Here is a 14,873-nt window from a genome sequence, read left to right as displayed (position 1 = left end):
CACAATGACTGGAAGGTACGCTAGCATATTGGGAATGATATAAGAGTAAAACAAATTGGTGAATCTCTTATCGTTGGTTGGAGTGAAGGAAAGTAACTCTACCCAAACTTTGGTCATATAGGGAATAAAAAGTGGGTAGACTACCCCTTGGGTTTATAGGTAGGAAAATGTTTTTATATCCAGAATCTGGCATTATGCCTTTAACCTTGCCAGCCTCAACACCCACCCTCCCAATCAAGACTGCTGGCAATACAGAGCAACAGGTGGAGGTGGTTGTTTATGAGTCACATGTGGGTTGGAAGAGGTGAAGGGGGGTGGGGATGTGTCCAAGTGAAAGGAAGTGACAAAGACAATCCATCCATCTTAATGCCTCTATTTGTTCATTCTCTTCTCTATTCTCTCCCCACTCTTTTTGGTTCTCTCTCTGACTGTCACAGGCTGGAACTAGTACAGCAAGAGGAAACATCCTCTCGGTGCTGTTACATGTGTGGAAGAATAAGGGCTTGATGGGGTGAGTTTGGCCGTGGACACGCTTCCGTTCTGGGGGAACCTGAAGACCAGGCTGGGCTAGCAGTTCCTCCCAGAATCAGGTTTTTGCCTACTGGTAGAAACATTACTTTGGAGATTGTATAAGTTCAGGGCATTAACATAAAATACAATAATTAAGAGCTTCCCAAGAGACGTAACTTGTCTGAATAGTCTTATTGATTAAGGCATTAGTGGGGCCAACAGTAAGGTTTAAACACGGAGCAGGCTGTGTGATGTGTTTATGACATCTCACGAATAAAAGGCCAGGTCACTAGGGAGAGCTGTGCTGCCAGCCCTAAACCAAACAGCCCTGTGAATAATAGCCTGGTTTGTATATGAGCAGCCATTGTGTAGTTTACATGTACAAGCCTTGATGTTAATAGCAGATCTGGTTTGGGATGGTGCCAAAAACGCTCTCTATCAAAGATTGTTTGAGTAGGCTGTAGTAATGGAATCTAATCAGATGCAATTATGTTTCTGCTTTTACATTAACTGGCTGTTTAATAACCCCCAGGTGACTCCTTGAACATACTCATTTGGGGTTTTGGTTTATTATTATATTAATCATCATATTGGCGCCATATTTCCACTGCACCAATGAGGAACAGCTTTCCAGTAGGTGTTGGGTTCCCCTGTGGAGGTCTCTACCCTAAGTTTTCCAATAGGTGATGGGTTCCCCTGTAGAAGTCTCTACCCTAAGTTTTCCAATAGGTGATGGGTTCCCTTGTAGAAGTCTCTACTCTAAGCTTTCCAGTAGGTGATGGGTTCCCCTGTGAAAGTCTCTACCCTAAGTTTTCCAGTAGGTGATGGGTTCCCCTGTAGAAGTCTCTACCCTAAGTTTTCCAATAGGTGATGGGTTCCCCTGTAGAAGTCTCTACTCTAAGCTTTCCAGTAGGTGATGGGTTCCCCTGTAGAAGTCTCTACCCTAAGTTTTCCAATAGGTGATGGGTTCCCCTGTAGAAGTCTCTACTCTAAGCTTTCCAGTAGGTGATGGGTTCCCCTGTAGAAGTCTCTACCCTAAGTTTTCCAGTAGGTGATGGGTTCCCCTGTAGAAGTCTCTACCCTAAGTTTTCCAGTAGGTGATGGGTTCCCCTGTAGAAGTCTCTACCCTAAGTTTTCCAGTAGGTGATGGGTTCCCCTGTGGAAGTCTCTACCCTAAGCTTTGCAGCAGCCTTGACAACCCAACTCTAATTAAAAAATAATTATTTGATGACCTCCCTGTTCTTTGGTATTTTGTCTTTTTTCCCAGTATTTTTTCACCTTTCCCTTCTCCTCCAACTGATTATCGAAGTTTACTCATAAGCCAGCTGCAGGCGGAGGGTTCCTGTACAGCTGAGGGGACAAGCACAATAAGCTGTTTAACATGAAGGAATTCCCCAAATCCTTTCCCCTTATAGTCTCTTTGGGAGAAACCAAACGGTGAGAAGCAGGGCCATGATTCCATAGGGCAAAAGCCTTGGCAGTTCCGCCGGAGCATGCCTGCTACAAATTGCTGGGGCTTTAAAGCTGTAATTATGGTAATAGGCCCAATTGCAGTCTAGTGAAGCCATAAAGTGCTTCCATCTGTCTACAGTGCCCCAGAGCCCTGCGGAGCACTGCCTGCCTGCCTTACAACTGGGTTAAAGAAACGTTACAGACCTCCTCACCACACTAACCAACAAAACACAACCATAGCCAAGACCTTTCTACCACATCCAGAATTAAGCCAAAACACCAAAACAATGAGAACCTGAGTTAGTTCTTCACATGACCTAAACCTACTGGTCAGGCTTTGAGCCCAACAGTCTGCTCATTGGAGGATACCCAAACAGAGGCAGGTCACTTATCTAAACAACACTGCCAGCTGGGTATACTACAAAGCAGGATCAACATGTTGGTCAGCTAACCTATTCCAAAAAAAACGTTTTATTAAAAGATCAGCTTGAAATTGGTATAGTCTAATTGACTCAAAAACCCCCAAACTATTTTAAACGAAGTGTAGTTTTCTTAAAGGGGTAGTGTGTGATTTTGGCATCTAACCTCTTTTTCTGTAACACCCAGATTCAGATAGACTAATGCATAACTATTGCTTGAGTTCACCTTCAAGTATAATTTTATACATGAGTTCAGAGATACATGCCAAAATGATGCACTTTCCCCTTAATTAACTTCACAATCATTGGTTGCTTTAGTAGTTAGCTGGCTAATTAATTGATTCTGCTTTGTAATATGCCCCTCTGCTTGCCTTTATAAGGAGTCTCCTCTCCACCAGTTCATAGGAAGTGAGTGCTGTAACCAGCTCTTTCACCTAAGTGCAGATGGTCATGAGTCCATCCCATTTGAGCAGATAATGAATGAAAAGTGTTCCTCTTAGATCAGTGCTTCTGATCAAAAGGATATGAGGACATGAGATTTATCCAGGACCACTGGTTCTCAGCATGATTCACACCAAAAGCCTTCCTTCTGATCAGCAGATCTCTTTCTGTCTCATATGGCCTCGGGTATTTTTAGCCTAACTGGCCGGGAGGCTGAGAGGTGATTGGTCGGTGATCAGGGCATAACTGATTGTGGTTCTGGTGGCTGCTGATGTCACAGTGAGTCAGAGAGAACCCTGGGTAGATAGAAGTGAAGCCTCCACAGGCGTGGCACCTCCCAGACAGGATGTGACGTACTGTCCTAGCTGCGTGAGCCAGAACACGAGAGGTGGTCTGGACAGTTTTGAATCCTATAATGTTTTAAGAACTGTATTTACCTAGTGCCAACAAAGTATTTCACATGGGCAGATGCTGAAAATGGGACTTTATTTTAGTTTGTTGGTTTGTTGTCAGGAACAACATTGGGTTCAGTCACGCACAAGTATGGTATTTTGAAATGTAATGTGTGGCGTTAGCAGTTGTTAACTTCTATTTCAGTGAGGTGATAACTCTGCAGAGAGCAAAGTGAAGAGCAGGATGACACTTGAAATGTTCCCTTGCGCATATTTTCCAGCTCAAACATGTACACACACCCACACATATACGCTACAACTGGTACTGCTACAACAGAACAAAAAATGATTGACAACGCCAGTTATCCCACGCATTTTGCTGGTATGGTTCATTACATTTTTATTAATGGACAATTAATGGCTTGAACCGGATAACTGCGACTAGTCTCTTAAACATTATAAACGTGTTATTCAGTTTGTATTTATGTCATATATTTAGGCAACACACACACACACACACACACACAATCCCACTCTGAACATTCTTAAAAGTTCTGTGAATGACTGGGATACTTTAAAGATCCCTTACATGCTTGGCACCTCGTACATGTTTGCACTTGACAAAATTGATGTATTAGCGGTTGGACCATTTGTGACCCCATTTCTAAATGGAGGGTCATAAAACCCACCGGCCCCCACAGGTGTCCCCACAAAGGCCCCGGGGCACGGTTTGTTTTGTAGGCCGGCCCTGGAGCAGTGAGGGGATGGCCAGAGGAGTGGCAGGACAGGCCGTGTAGGGCGGGGGCTTATTGGCAGAGCGGGGGACCTCAGTAAGCAGAAAAACAGTCCAATGGACAGGACCCAATATATGTCCAGTCAGTAAGGGGAGAATGAGAGAGTAAAAGCCAGTTTGCGTGGAAGAGTGTGAGGGAAGGGGAGAGAGGAATGGCCACACTGATCCAGGGTGTGCGAGCTGAGCCATTTGAGTGGGCCGTTGTTGGACGGCTGACGAGATGGACAGTGGAGGGACGTGTGTGGATGTCATCTGGCCATCAGTCATGCAGAGAGCGTGAGCTCCAGGGAGGCCCGCGGGGAGGGGGGGGGGCAGTTTTGCAGTAATCCACAAAACAGCTGTGTGGAAAAGGGCCTTGGGAGACTGGTGTGTCACATCCCCTGACCTCCACAGCGTCAACAGCCTCCCCAGTCTCTTGTCCTTTAAAACGGACTCTAAAATGGCTTTGCAGGCCCTTAGATTCTAGGACCCGATCCCTGAAATTCCTCTCCCAACACACAGTTTGGCATGAAATGAGTCCCAGCAACGTTGCTCCCCGTGTAATTCCTGATCCAACTCTTGTCTTCAGTCTGTTTTCAGGCAGTATACCACGAGTCATGTCCATCAGTCTGGGAGGTTTTATCTTCCTGGGAGCCTATGAACAGGTCAGAAGCACTCTGCTATAAAGACTCTGTCCTGAGGAGACGGCCGTCCTGGAAGGCTCTTCCCAGCCTGATCTGTCCCTATCCATACAGGCCTGAGGAGGGACGACATTACCCAGAGATCTGTGTTCATGCTCATCAGTGCACTGCAGACTTTTAACTACAAACATTTTTTTTCAGTAACAAAACCTCTGTCTAGTATGTTCACTGTAGGACCATGTGTTAGGGGTATTAAAAGCCATACTTTTCTATGCTTTTTTTGGTTCTGTGACTACATTCTTCAGTTCTCCAAACAGTTAAGATGTCTAATGATGGTTATTTTAAATGGTTTAAAAGGTTTCTGCTCTGCTATTTAGTGTGGGGATATGCTTAACAACACCGCCTGCACTGAAGAGACACCGGGAAGCCCTTAACATGTCAGAAGCAACCTATTAGAGAAGTCCTGTGAGCTCTTGTGCCAGGCTGTGTCAGTGCAGAGCTAGATGGACTGGAGATTCTGGGGGATTTTTATTTATCGGCTATCAGAACTGTCACCACATGACTGCAGAAGGATGGATGATCTTCAATGGACTTCAGCCAGCTTGCATTGACAGGGTTGTATAACACGAATATCACAGTCGACTGACCGCCTGTTTTTACCAGCCTTAACAACAGGTCGTTATGAATTGGAAAACCTTTTGCTCTGTTGCCTTGGTCAACATCCAGAACATTCAAATGTTTCTCTGAACATAAAGAGTTTCCCAACAAAACAGGTGTTGCATTCACTAAAGGGGCCACTTTTTGGGAATAACCCCCATTGTGTCCTTTTGTCTGTGGAGGGGAAGGTACAGACCCTTAAAGCCTGGTAGTGACACAGGTGGGAGTGTCTGCCACACAGCCTATCGCTAAGCTGTTGTGGAACAATGTCATGAATTTAATTGGTGCACCAAACGGCCAGCTCGTCTCCTGGAGGCTGTCACTCAGCAACCGACGGACGTCCAACTGGAACGCCAGGCCTAGAATGAATCCTGGATGTCCAAATGAACCTCCGACGCATTTAGCCAGGAGCAGCATATATGAGCAAGGATAACAACACAACATAATAGCAAAATGTGATTTTATTAGACACTTCAATGCCATGTTAGACACTTCAATGTTTACGCCTCGACATTGGTACAATGGTTTTAGACAGTTTATTTCAATAAATTACTGTATGTCACCCATTCAGTCCTGGATATAAGGGTCGATATGCTGACTACAATCTAGAAATCCTGCTCTGAAAAATGTTTCAACTGATCAAACAATGAGCCTTTTTTTGAGAAGGCAAAACTCAAGTGTTTAGTGACAGTTACCCAAGAAGATGGCCAAACATGCTTACATTGGAAAATGTAATTCTTTTTAAAGTGACATTCACAGTGTCTGGTTGTCAATCCAGTATATCCAGGACAATAGGCAGGGGACATTTCTAGGTTTGGTTAGTTTCCCAACAGTAAGTTGTTGACAGAATGGCATTCCGTTTGTACCGGTCATAGTTCTTAAGGAACAAAACAGTTGGTACCATGATCATATTAAGGATGGTTATTATCAGTTGTTACGTGACGAAGGCTAAATACTGGCCATTAACTGGGAGCATAACAGTGAGAGACATCACAGGTGTACAACAGAACCTTCACAGTTTCCTCATTCCCTTTTACAATGTGGCAGGTTCTTGGAATAGCTCAAAAAAATCAGGAAGTGTTGGGATGAATGATTCTAGTTGGACCACATTCATTACAATTCATGTGTTTTGAAATAATCTGGGCCTGTCGTTGCACAAATGGAGAAGGCCCACGATTCCATTCAACCTGTGGGAGGTTTTAATAAAGAAAAATATGCTTTTGGTAATTAGTAAAAAAAAATAAAAAATCTAATTTGAGTATCCCGTGAGGCCATGGACCCCCCCCTCCCCCCCCCCCATTGCCCAAAGGCCACTGAAGTGCAGCAGCTTTGACGGTAGTTCGTACCTTGACAGGTGGAATAGCCTTGACACTCCATGGCCGTGCCTCGTTTCCTGACAAGGAATTCTTCCTATCGGGTTACAAGAACCCGCTGTGTTTCCAGAGGTCATTTTTAAGGAGTACAAAAGTGCTTAAACATCCCAAACCTAGATTATTATCCCAAACACCCCCTTGTCCTATGTTGTACCACATCACCCAAATACATTAAACCAAAGCTTCCTTCATAAAACACCAGTCAGTATGAGTTATGGTTTTAAGGCCATGACGGGCAGCATTTGCATTCGTCAAAAAAACAAAAAAAACATTCAAGTGCAATTAAAGTGTTCCATGGTTTGACAGTACCAATAGCTCTCACTAATCTCTGCTATACTAGGAGTCCCGGTGGTGGTTTCTTTGATCATGCAATAAGGCACCGCAGTTGAAGCTGGTAGGTAGAGGCTGACGAGGCTAGTTGAAAAGACAAAAATACCATCACGCCGTTCTTTGTCATGCACTGAATAAATTCAAATACTCTTTGTAGAAGTTATATAATATATATATATATATATATGAAAACTCTTATGTACAGTCAACTGTCCAATGGTACATTCCGTTCTCTCTTTTACACATTACTGTACAATATTCCCTACATTTGCATGCTTCAAATGCAAGTCACATTTAGGAGCTACGATTGGTTTGCCACCTCCCAGGGGAAGGTTATAAGTATGTACAGCTGATACGCTCAGATGGGACGCCACCCACACAAGCTCTGCCTCCCTGCTCCCGCCCCCATAGTCCAAACGGGGGGAGGGGATCAGACGTTGGCCTCACCGTCTGAGGTAGCAGTTCCCAGTGCAAAGAACAAGTTAGTGTCAGGGAGAGAAGGGCCTGCTAGTCGCTGGCTCTCCTGAGGGGGGTGCTGTCACTGTGGGAGGCTCTGGGGGCATGTCCGTTGGAAAGCAGAGTCTGTCTGAGCTCTGGCTCACAGTCTGTATCCAACACATACTGGCGCATTACGGGGGTGAGTTTCACTGGCTTGTGGAAGGCCTCCTCTTGGGATGGGGAGCACACTAGCTTGGTCTGTCCTGTCCTGTCTCCTGAGGAGTCTGGGAGAAAACACAGAGCAGAATGCCACGTCAGTCAAAGCAGACATGCTTCAATACATCCATCTTTATAGAGCTCTGGGCTATGGAATGCATCCATATGGCAATGCTAACACTATGAAGCAACGTTCGGCATTCCCATCCCAATTCTTCCCACATGGTTCCTCGCCCAAATGTACAACCTCCCAGGAGGACAAGACTGGACCTGCTCCTCGGAGTCTGGCAGTCATGGGAACAAATCAAAACAGCTTTTCTTATGACATAATGTGGGAGGTATCTTCAGGTTGTTTTACCTCAAAAACTACAGTAGAATACCCTGTCAAATATACAAGGGTAGACTATCCATCAAGTTCTGTTCAGGGATTCCCTAACATTCCCCACCCTGTCTTCCAGATTCCCCAGCATTCCCCACCCTGTCTTCCAGATTCCCCAGCATTCCCCACCCTGTCTTCCAGATTCCCCAGCATTCCCCACCCTGTCTTCCAGATTCCCCAACATTCCCCACCCTGTCTTCCAGATTCCCCAACATTCCCCACCCTGTCTTCCAGATTCCCCAGCATTCCCCACCCTGTCTTCCAGATTCCCCAGCATTCCCCACCCTGTCTTCCAGATTCCCCAACATTCCCCACCCTGTCTTCCAGATTCCCCAACATTCCCCACCCTGTCTTCCAGATTCCCTAACATTCCCAATCCACAGTGTGGAATAGGAAGATCACTACCTTTCCTGTCGTTGAGATTTCTCCGTGTGGACACCGTGTTGTGGTTGCTAGGAAACGAAGGAGGTGGGGTGTCCCTTCTGACCCCGTTTGGGGTCCCGTTGCAGAGGGGCGCGGTGTAGTGTCCCGTGTCCATCCCTAGAGGCACAGCGACCGTGTAGTCCATGTGGGGGGGGTGGGGCTGCTGCTGGTAGTCAGGGCCTACGGGTCCCAGACCCTGGGGGAGGTAGTCCACGTGGGACTGGGAGTAGCTGTTCCCACTCTCCATACAGTCGGTACACAGCACGTCTCCATGGAAACCTAAATCACGTTGGATTACAGAACACACTGGCTGTTTAGATTCTCCCAGTCCAGCAGGTGCCAGACAAAATTTCCCCCTTGAGGTTTAGGGTGAGAACCAGCGTGTAAGACTGTACCTGTGTTATCTATGTGTCCGTTGGCCTGAGGTCCCCCGCTCGCCTCCACACGGACACAAATGTCCTGCCGCTCAGAGAGGGTCCCCTGGGAGGACAGGTAGCTGGGGACATCCAGGGGTACGATGGTCTCATCTGGGATGGGAGAAAACATGAGCACCAGCACATAAAGACAAATGGAAGGGAACCCTGTGCCAAGTAGGGCTCCAACTACCCGAGGTCCGTCTCACCTGTGTTGGTGACGCTGCACTCTTCGCTCTTCTTGCGCGTCTGGTAAATGATGCACACCCACACCAGCGAGGTCACCACGATGCTGGTCACCACGGCGATGACGATGATTCCCACGGTGACTGTGCTGGGCCCGGACGGGGCGACGCAGGCCGCCTGACGCCGGCGGACGCTCAGCTGGCTGTGGGCGCGCTCCGTGCCCAGGGCGTTGGACATGACGCAGGTGTACTTCCCGGCGTCGTCCAGGACGGCACTGCCGATCACCAGCAGCTGGTTGCCCGGGGTGAAGTGGTGGCGCTCGGACGGCCGGAGGGGCTCGTCGTTCCTCAGCCAGGTGAGCTTGGGCGGGGGGCTGCCCAGGGCTTTGCACTGCAAGGCTACCGTATCGCCCACCACCACACTGCGGTCCTCCAGATCCTGGGCCAGGTGTGGCGTCTCTGCAAAACCCAGAGACAGATCGAAGGTCAGTGGAGTTATCCCACCAGAGCAGACTGGGCCAGGCCGTCTCTGGTTCATCAGGAGGTGGGTGTATTGATGTACACTACTGGAAAAGGGAGATTCCGGCTGGACTAGATAAGGGAGTTTATTAAGCAGTGCTCGGTGAGTGGAAACAGCTTCTCAGACAGAACACTTCTCAGCAGGAACTACAGCCATTTGGAGGCTGATGACTAAACAACAGAGACACTCCTGAGGACTGTAGCTACCTCATATCCCTGGAATGAGCATGAGAGTTACAATGGAGCCGACGGAGCCCTCAGACATCCACGGTACAGGATGTGTGAATTGCAGCCCAATACCCCACGCTTCCAAGATAAGACCCTCCATGAGGACTGAGACTGGCTGTCCCAGAGGCCACTGCTGATAGGAGAAGGCTAACAAACACCCCACTGTCTTGCCCCCTGTTCCAACCCTCCCCCACCTGACCCCGGCTCTGACCTCCGGCCTCTGGCTCGAAGAAAGGTCACAGCTGCCAATTTTATTTCATTCTAGGACCACGGCTGACCAGTTCACAACTAGAGCGGTTTACAAGTCTTGGTTTCCAGAGGGAACAACTCTAAATGGTGTGAAGTCAGAAGGACCGTCAGCTGAACGTGACAGTGTGTAGCGGTCAGTCTTACCCAGCACGGTGAGGGTGGCGTTGGCAGACACGGCTCCGGCGGTGTTCTTGGCGGTGCAACTGTACACGCCCATGTCCTCCGGCTTGACGTCCATGATGAAGAACACGTCGTCGTCGGGCATGACGTGCATCCGCCGCTCGCGCGCCGCCGGGAAATCCGTCCCGCCGTCCTTCTGCCAGGCGATCTGGGGGGTGGGGTGTCCCTCTGCCGCGCACTCCAACTTGGCGGTGGTGCCCGTTCGGATGATGTTGTCCCCGGGCGTCTTCACGAACGTGGGCAGGACTGTAGGGGAGGACGGATGAGAGACCGGGGCGGCCGGTGAGATTCACGCGAGGGTTCGCCCCGCCCCCCCTCCCAACGGCAGATCCGAACAGACAGGAAATCACACAATCTGTGTTTAAAGTGACCGCTGGGGAGGGGGGTTCGTTCGAGTGGGCGGGGCAGCCGGCAAAGCCAACTAGAAACCGCCTGCGGACAACAAGTCAGCATCTGTTGGCCTTGCTGACTGGGCATGCAGTGGATGGGCTCTCTGTCAGCACCACGCGCCAAAAATCTATCTGTTCCAAATTCCAGCCGGGAGTCTCAGAAAGATCCACAGAGAAAGAGAGAGAGAGACGTTGTTTAAGCTAAGAATTACCACTAATCTCATTGTGCCCTGTTATGAAGTTAAACTGGGCTAATTATCTGCTAAAATCAGCATATATTACAGAGGGGAAATGATCCCACCGCACGCACACACACAAAAAGCACATTCAGAACGGCTTGAAAGAAAGAAACGGTCGTCCTGGGAGACGGTTCACCCTTCAGCTTACCGTTGACAGTGAGGCGGGCCTTGGTGGAGTAGGAGGAGCCGAAGTGGTTGGTGATGATGCACTGGTATCGGCCCTCGTGAGCAAAGGTCACGTGGCGCAGGTGCAAAATGGTGGTGTACTCCATCACCCCGCCGGCCTCGTGCGCACCCCCGTGGTGAGCGCGCACGTGGGCAAAGTTCTCCACCTCCGCGTGGCGGAGCAGCTCCTGGTCTTTGCGCCAGGCGAACGTCATGGGGGAACTGCTGCTGCTGGCTGCTGTGCACGTGAGGCGCACGTCGCTGCCCAGGACGGTCACCGTGGTCTCTGGCTGCACCGTGATCTGGGGCTTGGGAAGATCATCTACCGGTCAGACGAGGAGGGAAGAACACACAATTAGAGGGGAATTACTCTGCTTCATCTCAGCGACCCAGCATATGTATACGAACAGTATTGTCTGACACAGGGAGATAAACACGTACATGGATGGATTAGCACATGGCAGCTCAAACAAACAGACGCCCAGTGAGGCTACACCGAAACACTGGAACCCACCCACGTGAAGTGGATTATTCTGGAAACCACGCCAGGTCTGAATCTAAACCACGGTTCTGGTCTGACCCGCTGCCTGCCGTGTGCAAGCAAAACAACTCACCACAGACAAATCTCTCCGGGGGAGCGAGGAAGACACTGATACCCTTCAGGGTTTCGGGGTGGGCACAGGTAGCCTCTACGTGAGTGTTTAGCCCCCGGGCCACCAGCCACTCGGGGAACCAGTGGAGCTGACAGTCGCACAGGAAACTGTCACTCTGAATGAGCCTGGGAGGAGAGGGAGACAGTTAACGCTGCTCCGTAAAGAAGAAGCTCACTCCCTGAGCGCAGCGGAGTGGTGTAGACATGTCATGTCAGCGCCGAGGGAATCACATTTTCCAGAGAGTAAAGTTGAGGTGTCTGTGCATGTGTGGCTGTGGACTTACAGTTCCTTCAGGCTCCTCATCTTGCTGAAGGCCTCTGGCTGGATGGAGCGGATGGCGTTCTGTCCCAGGCTCCTGCAGGGAAATTAAACAGAGGGCCCCTCCGTCAGCACTTACAAAACTGGGACATGGGAATGTACACAGACGGACACCTGTGTCCAGAGAGGGCTCACTCTGTCTTTATAAGGGCTTATTTTAAACCAGGTGGAAATATCCAGGCATGTTAGACCGAAGATACTCTCCAGCTTTTCATCTAATTTTCCCCCAAACTGCCAGAGCCTGCGAAGGGCTTTATATGAAATTTCAATTTTGTCTTCAAAACTGACCATATGCTCAGTAACTTTGTTCCCCTCCACCAGGGAAAAAGGCCAAAGTTGAAGCAGCCTCTAACGAGGGGAAAGCAGCTGGCCTCAAAAACTCCCTGTCTTCTCCTTTTACAAAGACGCTATTAAATTGCTAGCAGCCCTCTCAGGCATTTACTTTTGGCAGCCACTCTCGTGGGTGTGCAGTGCATTGTGGGATACTCACAGGTGTTCCAGGGCCTCCAGGCCAGAGAAGGCTTTCTTGGCCACTGACTTGATCTTGTTTCCAAACAGAGTTCTGCAATTTCCAAACATGAAGGGCCAAATAAACGTGAGAGAACACGAGGGGTTAGGGGCAAAGACAGAGGCAGGGGAAAGGGGATAAGAAGACGGACCAATAGGGGGGAGACAGAGAGAGAGACACAATTAGTGGGGCTGAATCTGATAAGAGCAGAGGATTGAGGTATTGGAAATCCGAACTGTCGAGATTAGAAGGGTGAGGGACTCTGCCCTGCTCTACTCTTCAAAGACCACTTTTATCTTTATTAGAATTTAATAGCGATGACAGGGTGGGGCTTTGAGCCGAGTGGGGGGACGGGATGGGGGGGACAACACAGCTTGTAGAGTAATAAAAGTACCCTTGTCAAGGCCGGGTTCAAGCAAGGAACATGCAGCTTGCCCCCTTCTGGGGGTCTAATCTGGGGCCGCTCATCAAAAGACAACCCCTCCCCTCTTATCCCCTTCCATCCTTCCTCTCCACTCTCTGCCTTCCTTCCCAGGAGTGGATGGACATGGGGGGGCTGGGGGTTCAGAGTTAAGAGCCCTGCATCCTGTCACGCCTCCTATGCTCCCCTCTAACACTGAAAACCTACACTGCTAATTGTTTCCCCGTAACCACTGGACGCGTCACTGCTGGGCTCCCATTCCTATGGGGGGGATTCGCTGACACTAGGATGCATGCTGACGAGATGCATTTCGTCGGGCGTTTAGGGCTTCGCAACAGAGATGTCACGTTCCACCCAGCCGTCTACTGAGGCCTGTGGTTCTAGACCTTAAGCAGGGACACAGCTGGGATCACTACAGAACAGAACAAGTCCTCAATGAGAGTCACTGCCCATCCATCCAACTGAATGATGGAAAAATGTCAAGAATGAAAGTAATCTCTCCATGCAGTTTCCAGCTAAAGGAAATACATGTTCTGTTGTTGTGGGACCTCAAAAACCCAGACGACCCCCACGAGGGGAAAACAAATCCCAATCCGATTTGGATGGACAGTGAGCGTGCGGAGGACACTATTGGTTTTCCGGCAGGACAGAGGGGTGGTGCCGGCGCCGGGCTGCCCTGCTACACCTTTCACCATCAGGACGGGAGGGGGGAGCAGGGGGGGGGGGGGGGGTGTAGGGTCACAGGTTGGATAGACAGCAGATAGAGACAGCTCATCTTCTGCAGATTATAAAGCAAGCACTCATACAGGGAGTGGTGCTACCGGATTCCCATGTTAGGACTAGGTTAATAAAAAAACGAATGTTTTTCAACAAACAACGTCTTACTATTTAATGCTAGACGCCATGATGAAAAGGTTATCTAAGAGCCAACAAGTCAAGGCAGTTACTTTCCCACCAGCAGACACACTGAACTTGGACACAAAAGCAGTCAAATCTGGTAAACCAAGATGAAAACCAGATTGAGGCTTGTTTCAAATTTTCAAGCCAATTGCCATTAAAATATCAACCTGCATGCTACGTGAAAAACCCTACTGATACTCAAAGCAGCACTCTAAGTCACCTCAGTTTTACACTTCAAATGATAATGTTGTGGAAAAAGAGAAGAGAGCTAGGCAGGGTAGGGTCCTGTTTGAAGTCTGGAGAACTATACTTTTGACTGGAGACAGTGGGGACAGTATACTTTTGACTGGAGACAGTGGGGACAGTATACTTTTGACTGGAGACAGTGGGGACAGTATACTTTTGACTGGAGACAGTGGGGACAGTATACTTTTGACTGGAGACAGTGGGGACAGTATACTTTTGACTGGAGACAGTGGGGACAGTATACTTTTGACTGGAGACAGTGGGGACAGTATACTTTTGACTGGAGACAGCTTTTGATACTCACAGCTTGTTGAGGTTGTCCAGTCCAGAGAAGGCCCCGTTGGTGTCCTCTATTGTGCCTGATATGTCGTTATGGTCCAGCTCCCTGTGGAGGGACGGAGAAAAGAAGGGGTGAGAGAGATGGAGGAGGAGAGCAGGACCGGCCTGCCAGAGAAGGAACATTGTGCAGTCTTGGCACAGATAGGGCTGAAAGTCATGGGTTATACACTGCCCCCCCCCCCTGCACCTGGTCTAAAGACCTAGTCTCTCTTCTGCCCTGTTCTGCTATGCTCTGCCAACCAAGCACATTCTTTTCTTAAGCCAGGTGACTCAAAACAACGAGTCTCACTCTGAGGCTGCTGGGAAGTCTCCAAACATGTTGCATGCTATGAATACGCTTTTTGGACAATTAACACGCTTTTTTGACTCGCCGCCTGAAATGGCTGAAGTCATCTGGGAAAATGGGCCGTTCGAACAATAATTTAAAACAGAAACAGCAGCGGGAAACAAAGACACAAGTCGCGGCTCCACTGGACAC

At 49.0% G+C, this 14,873-nt stretch overlaps 2 protein-coding genes across 3 annotated transcripts in view; one reads left to right on the top strand and one right to left on the bottom strand.

Annotated features, from left to right (window-relative positions):
• slc25a26 (solute carrier family 25 member 26) overlaps positions 1–4,904 on the top strand; it is a 45,123-nt gene extending 40,219 nt beyond the window's left edge. For both annotated transcript variants that reach the window (XM_034287014.1, XM_010881793.3), the window contains 2 exons: positions 438–511; positions 4,576–4,904. In XM_034287014.1, the coding sequence (XP_034142905.1) occupies positions 438–511; positions 4,576–4,672 (171 nt within the window). In that variant the 3' untranslated portion in view covers positions 4,673–4,904. The remainder of the gene's footprint in view (positions 1–437; positions 512–4,575) is intronic.
• Positions 4,905–5,727: 823 nt separating this feature from the next.
• Positions 5,728–14,873, bottom strand: part of lrig1 (leucine-rich repeats and immunoglobulin-like domains 1) — a 35,943-nt gene continuing 26,797 nt past the window's right edge. The window contains exons 9-18 of the mRNA XM_029113682.2: positions 14,361–14,441; positions 12,472–12,543; positions 11,947–12,018; positions 11,625–11,788; positions 10,994–11,332; positions 10,182–10,463; positions 9,066–9,500; positions 8,839–8,970; positions 8,426–8,722; positions 5,728–7,709 (exon numbers count right to left, since the gene is read on the bottom strand). Coding sequence (XP_028969515.2) covers positions 7,495–7,709; positions 8,426–8,722; positions 8,839–8,970; positions 9,066–9,500; positions 10,182–10,463; positions 10,994–11,332; positions 11,625–11,788; positions 11,947–12,018; positions 12,472–12,543; positions 14,361–14,441 — 2,089 coding nt within the window. The 3' untranslated portion in view covers positions 5,728–7,494. The remainder of the gene's footprint in view (positions 7,710–8,425; positions 8,723–8,838; positions 8,971–9,065; positions 9,501–10,181; positions 10,464–10,993; positions 11,333–11,624; positions 11,789–11,946; positions 12,019–12,471; positions 12,544–14,360; positions 14,442–14,873) is intronic.

This window comes from Esox lucius, chromosome 17, assembly GCF_011004845.1.
Source record: "Esox lucius isolate fEsoLuc1 chromosome 17, fEsoLuc1.pri, whole genome shotgun sequence".
NCBI lineage: Eukaryota > Metazoa > Chordata > Actinopteri > Esociformes > Esocidae > Esox > Esox lucius.
The sequence above is the reverse complement of the archived record's forward strand: the minus strand, read 5'-3'. Positions and strand labels throughout refer to the sequence as shown.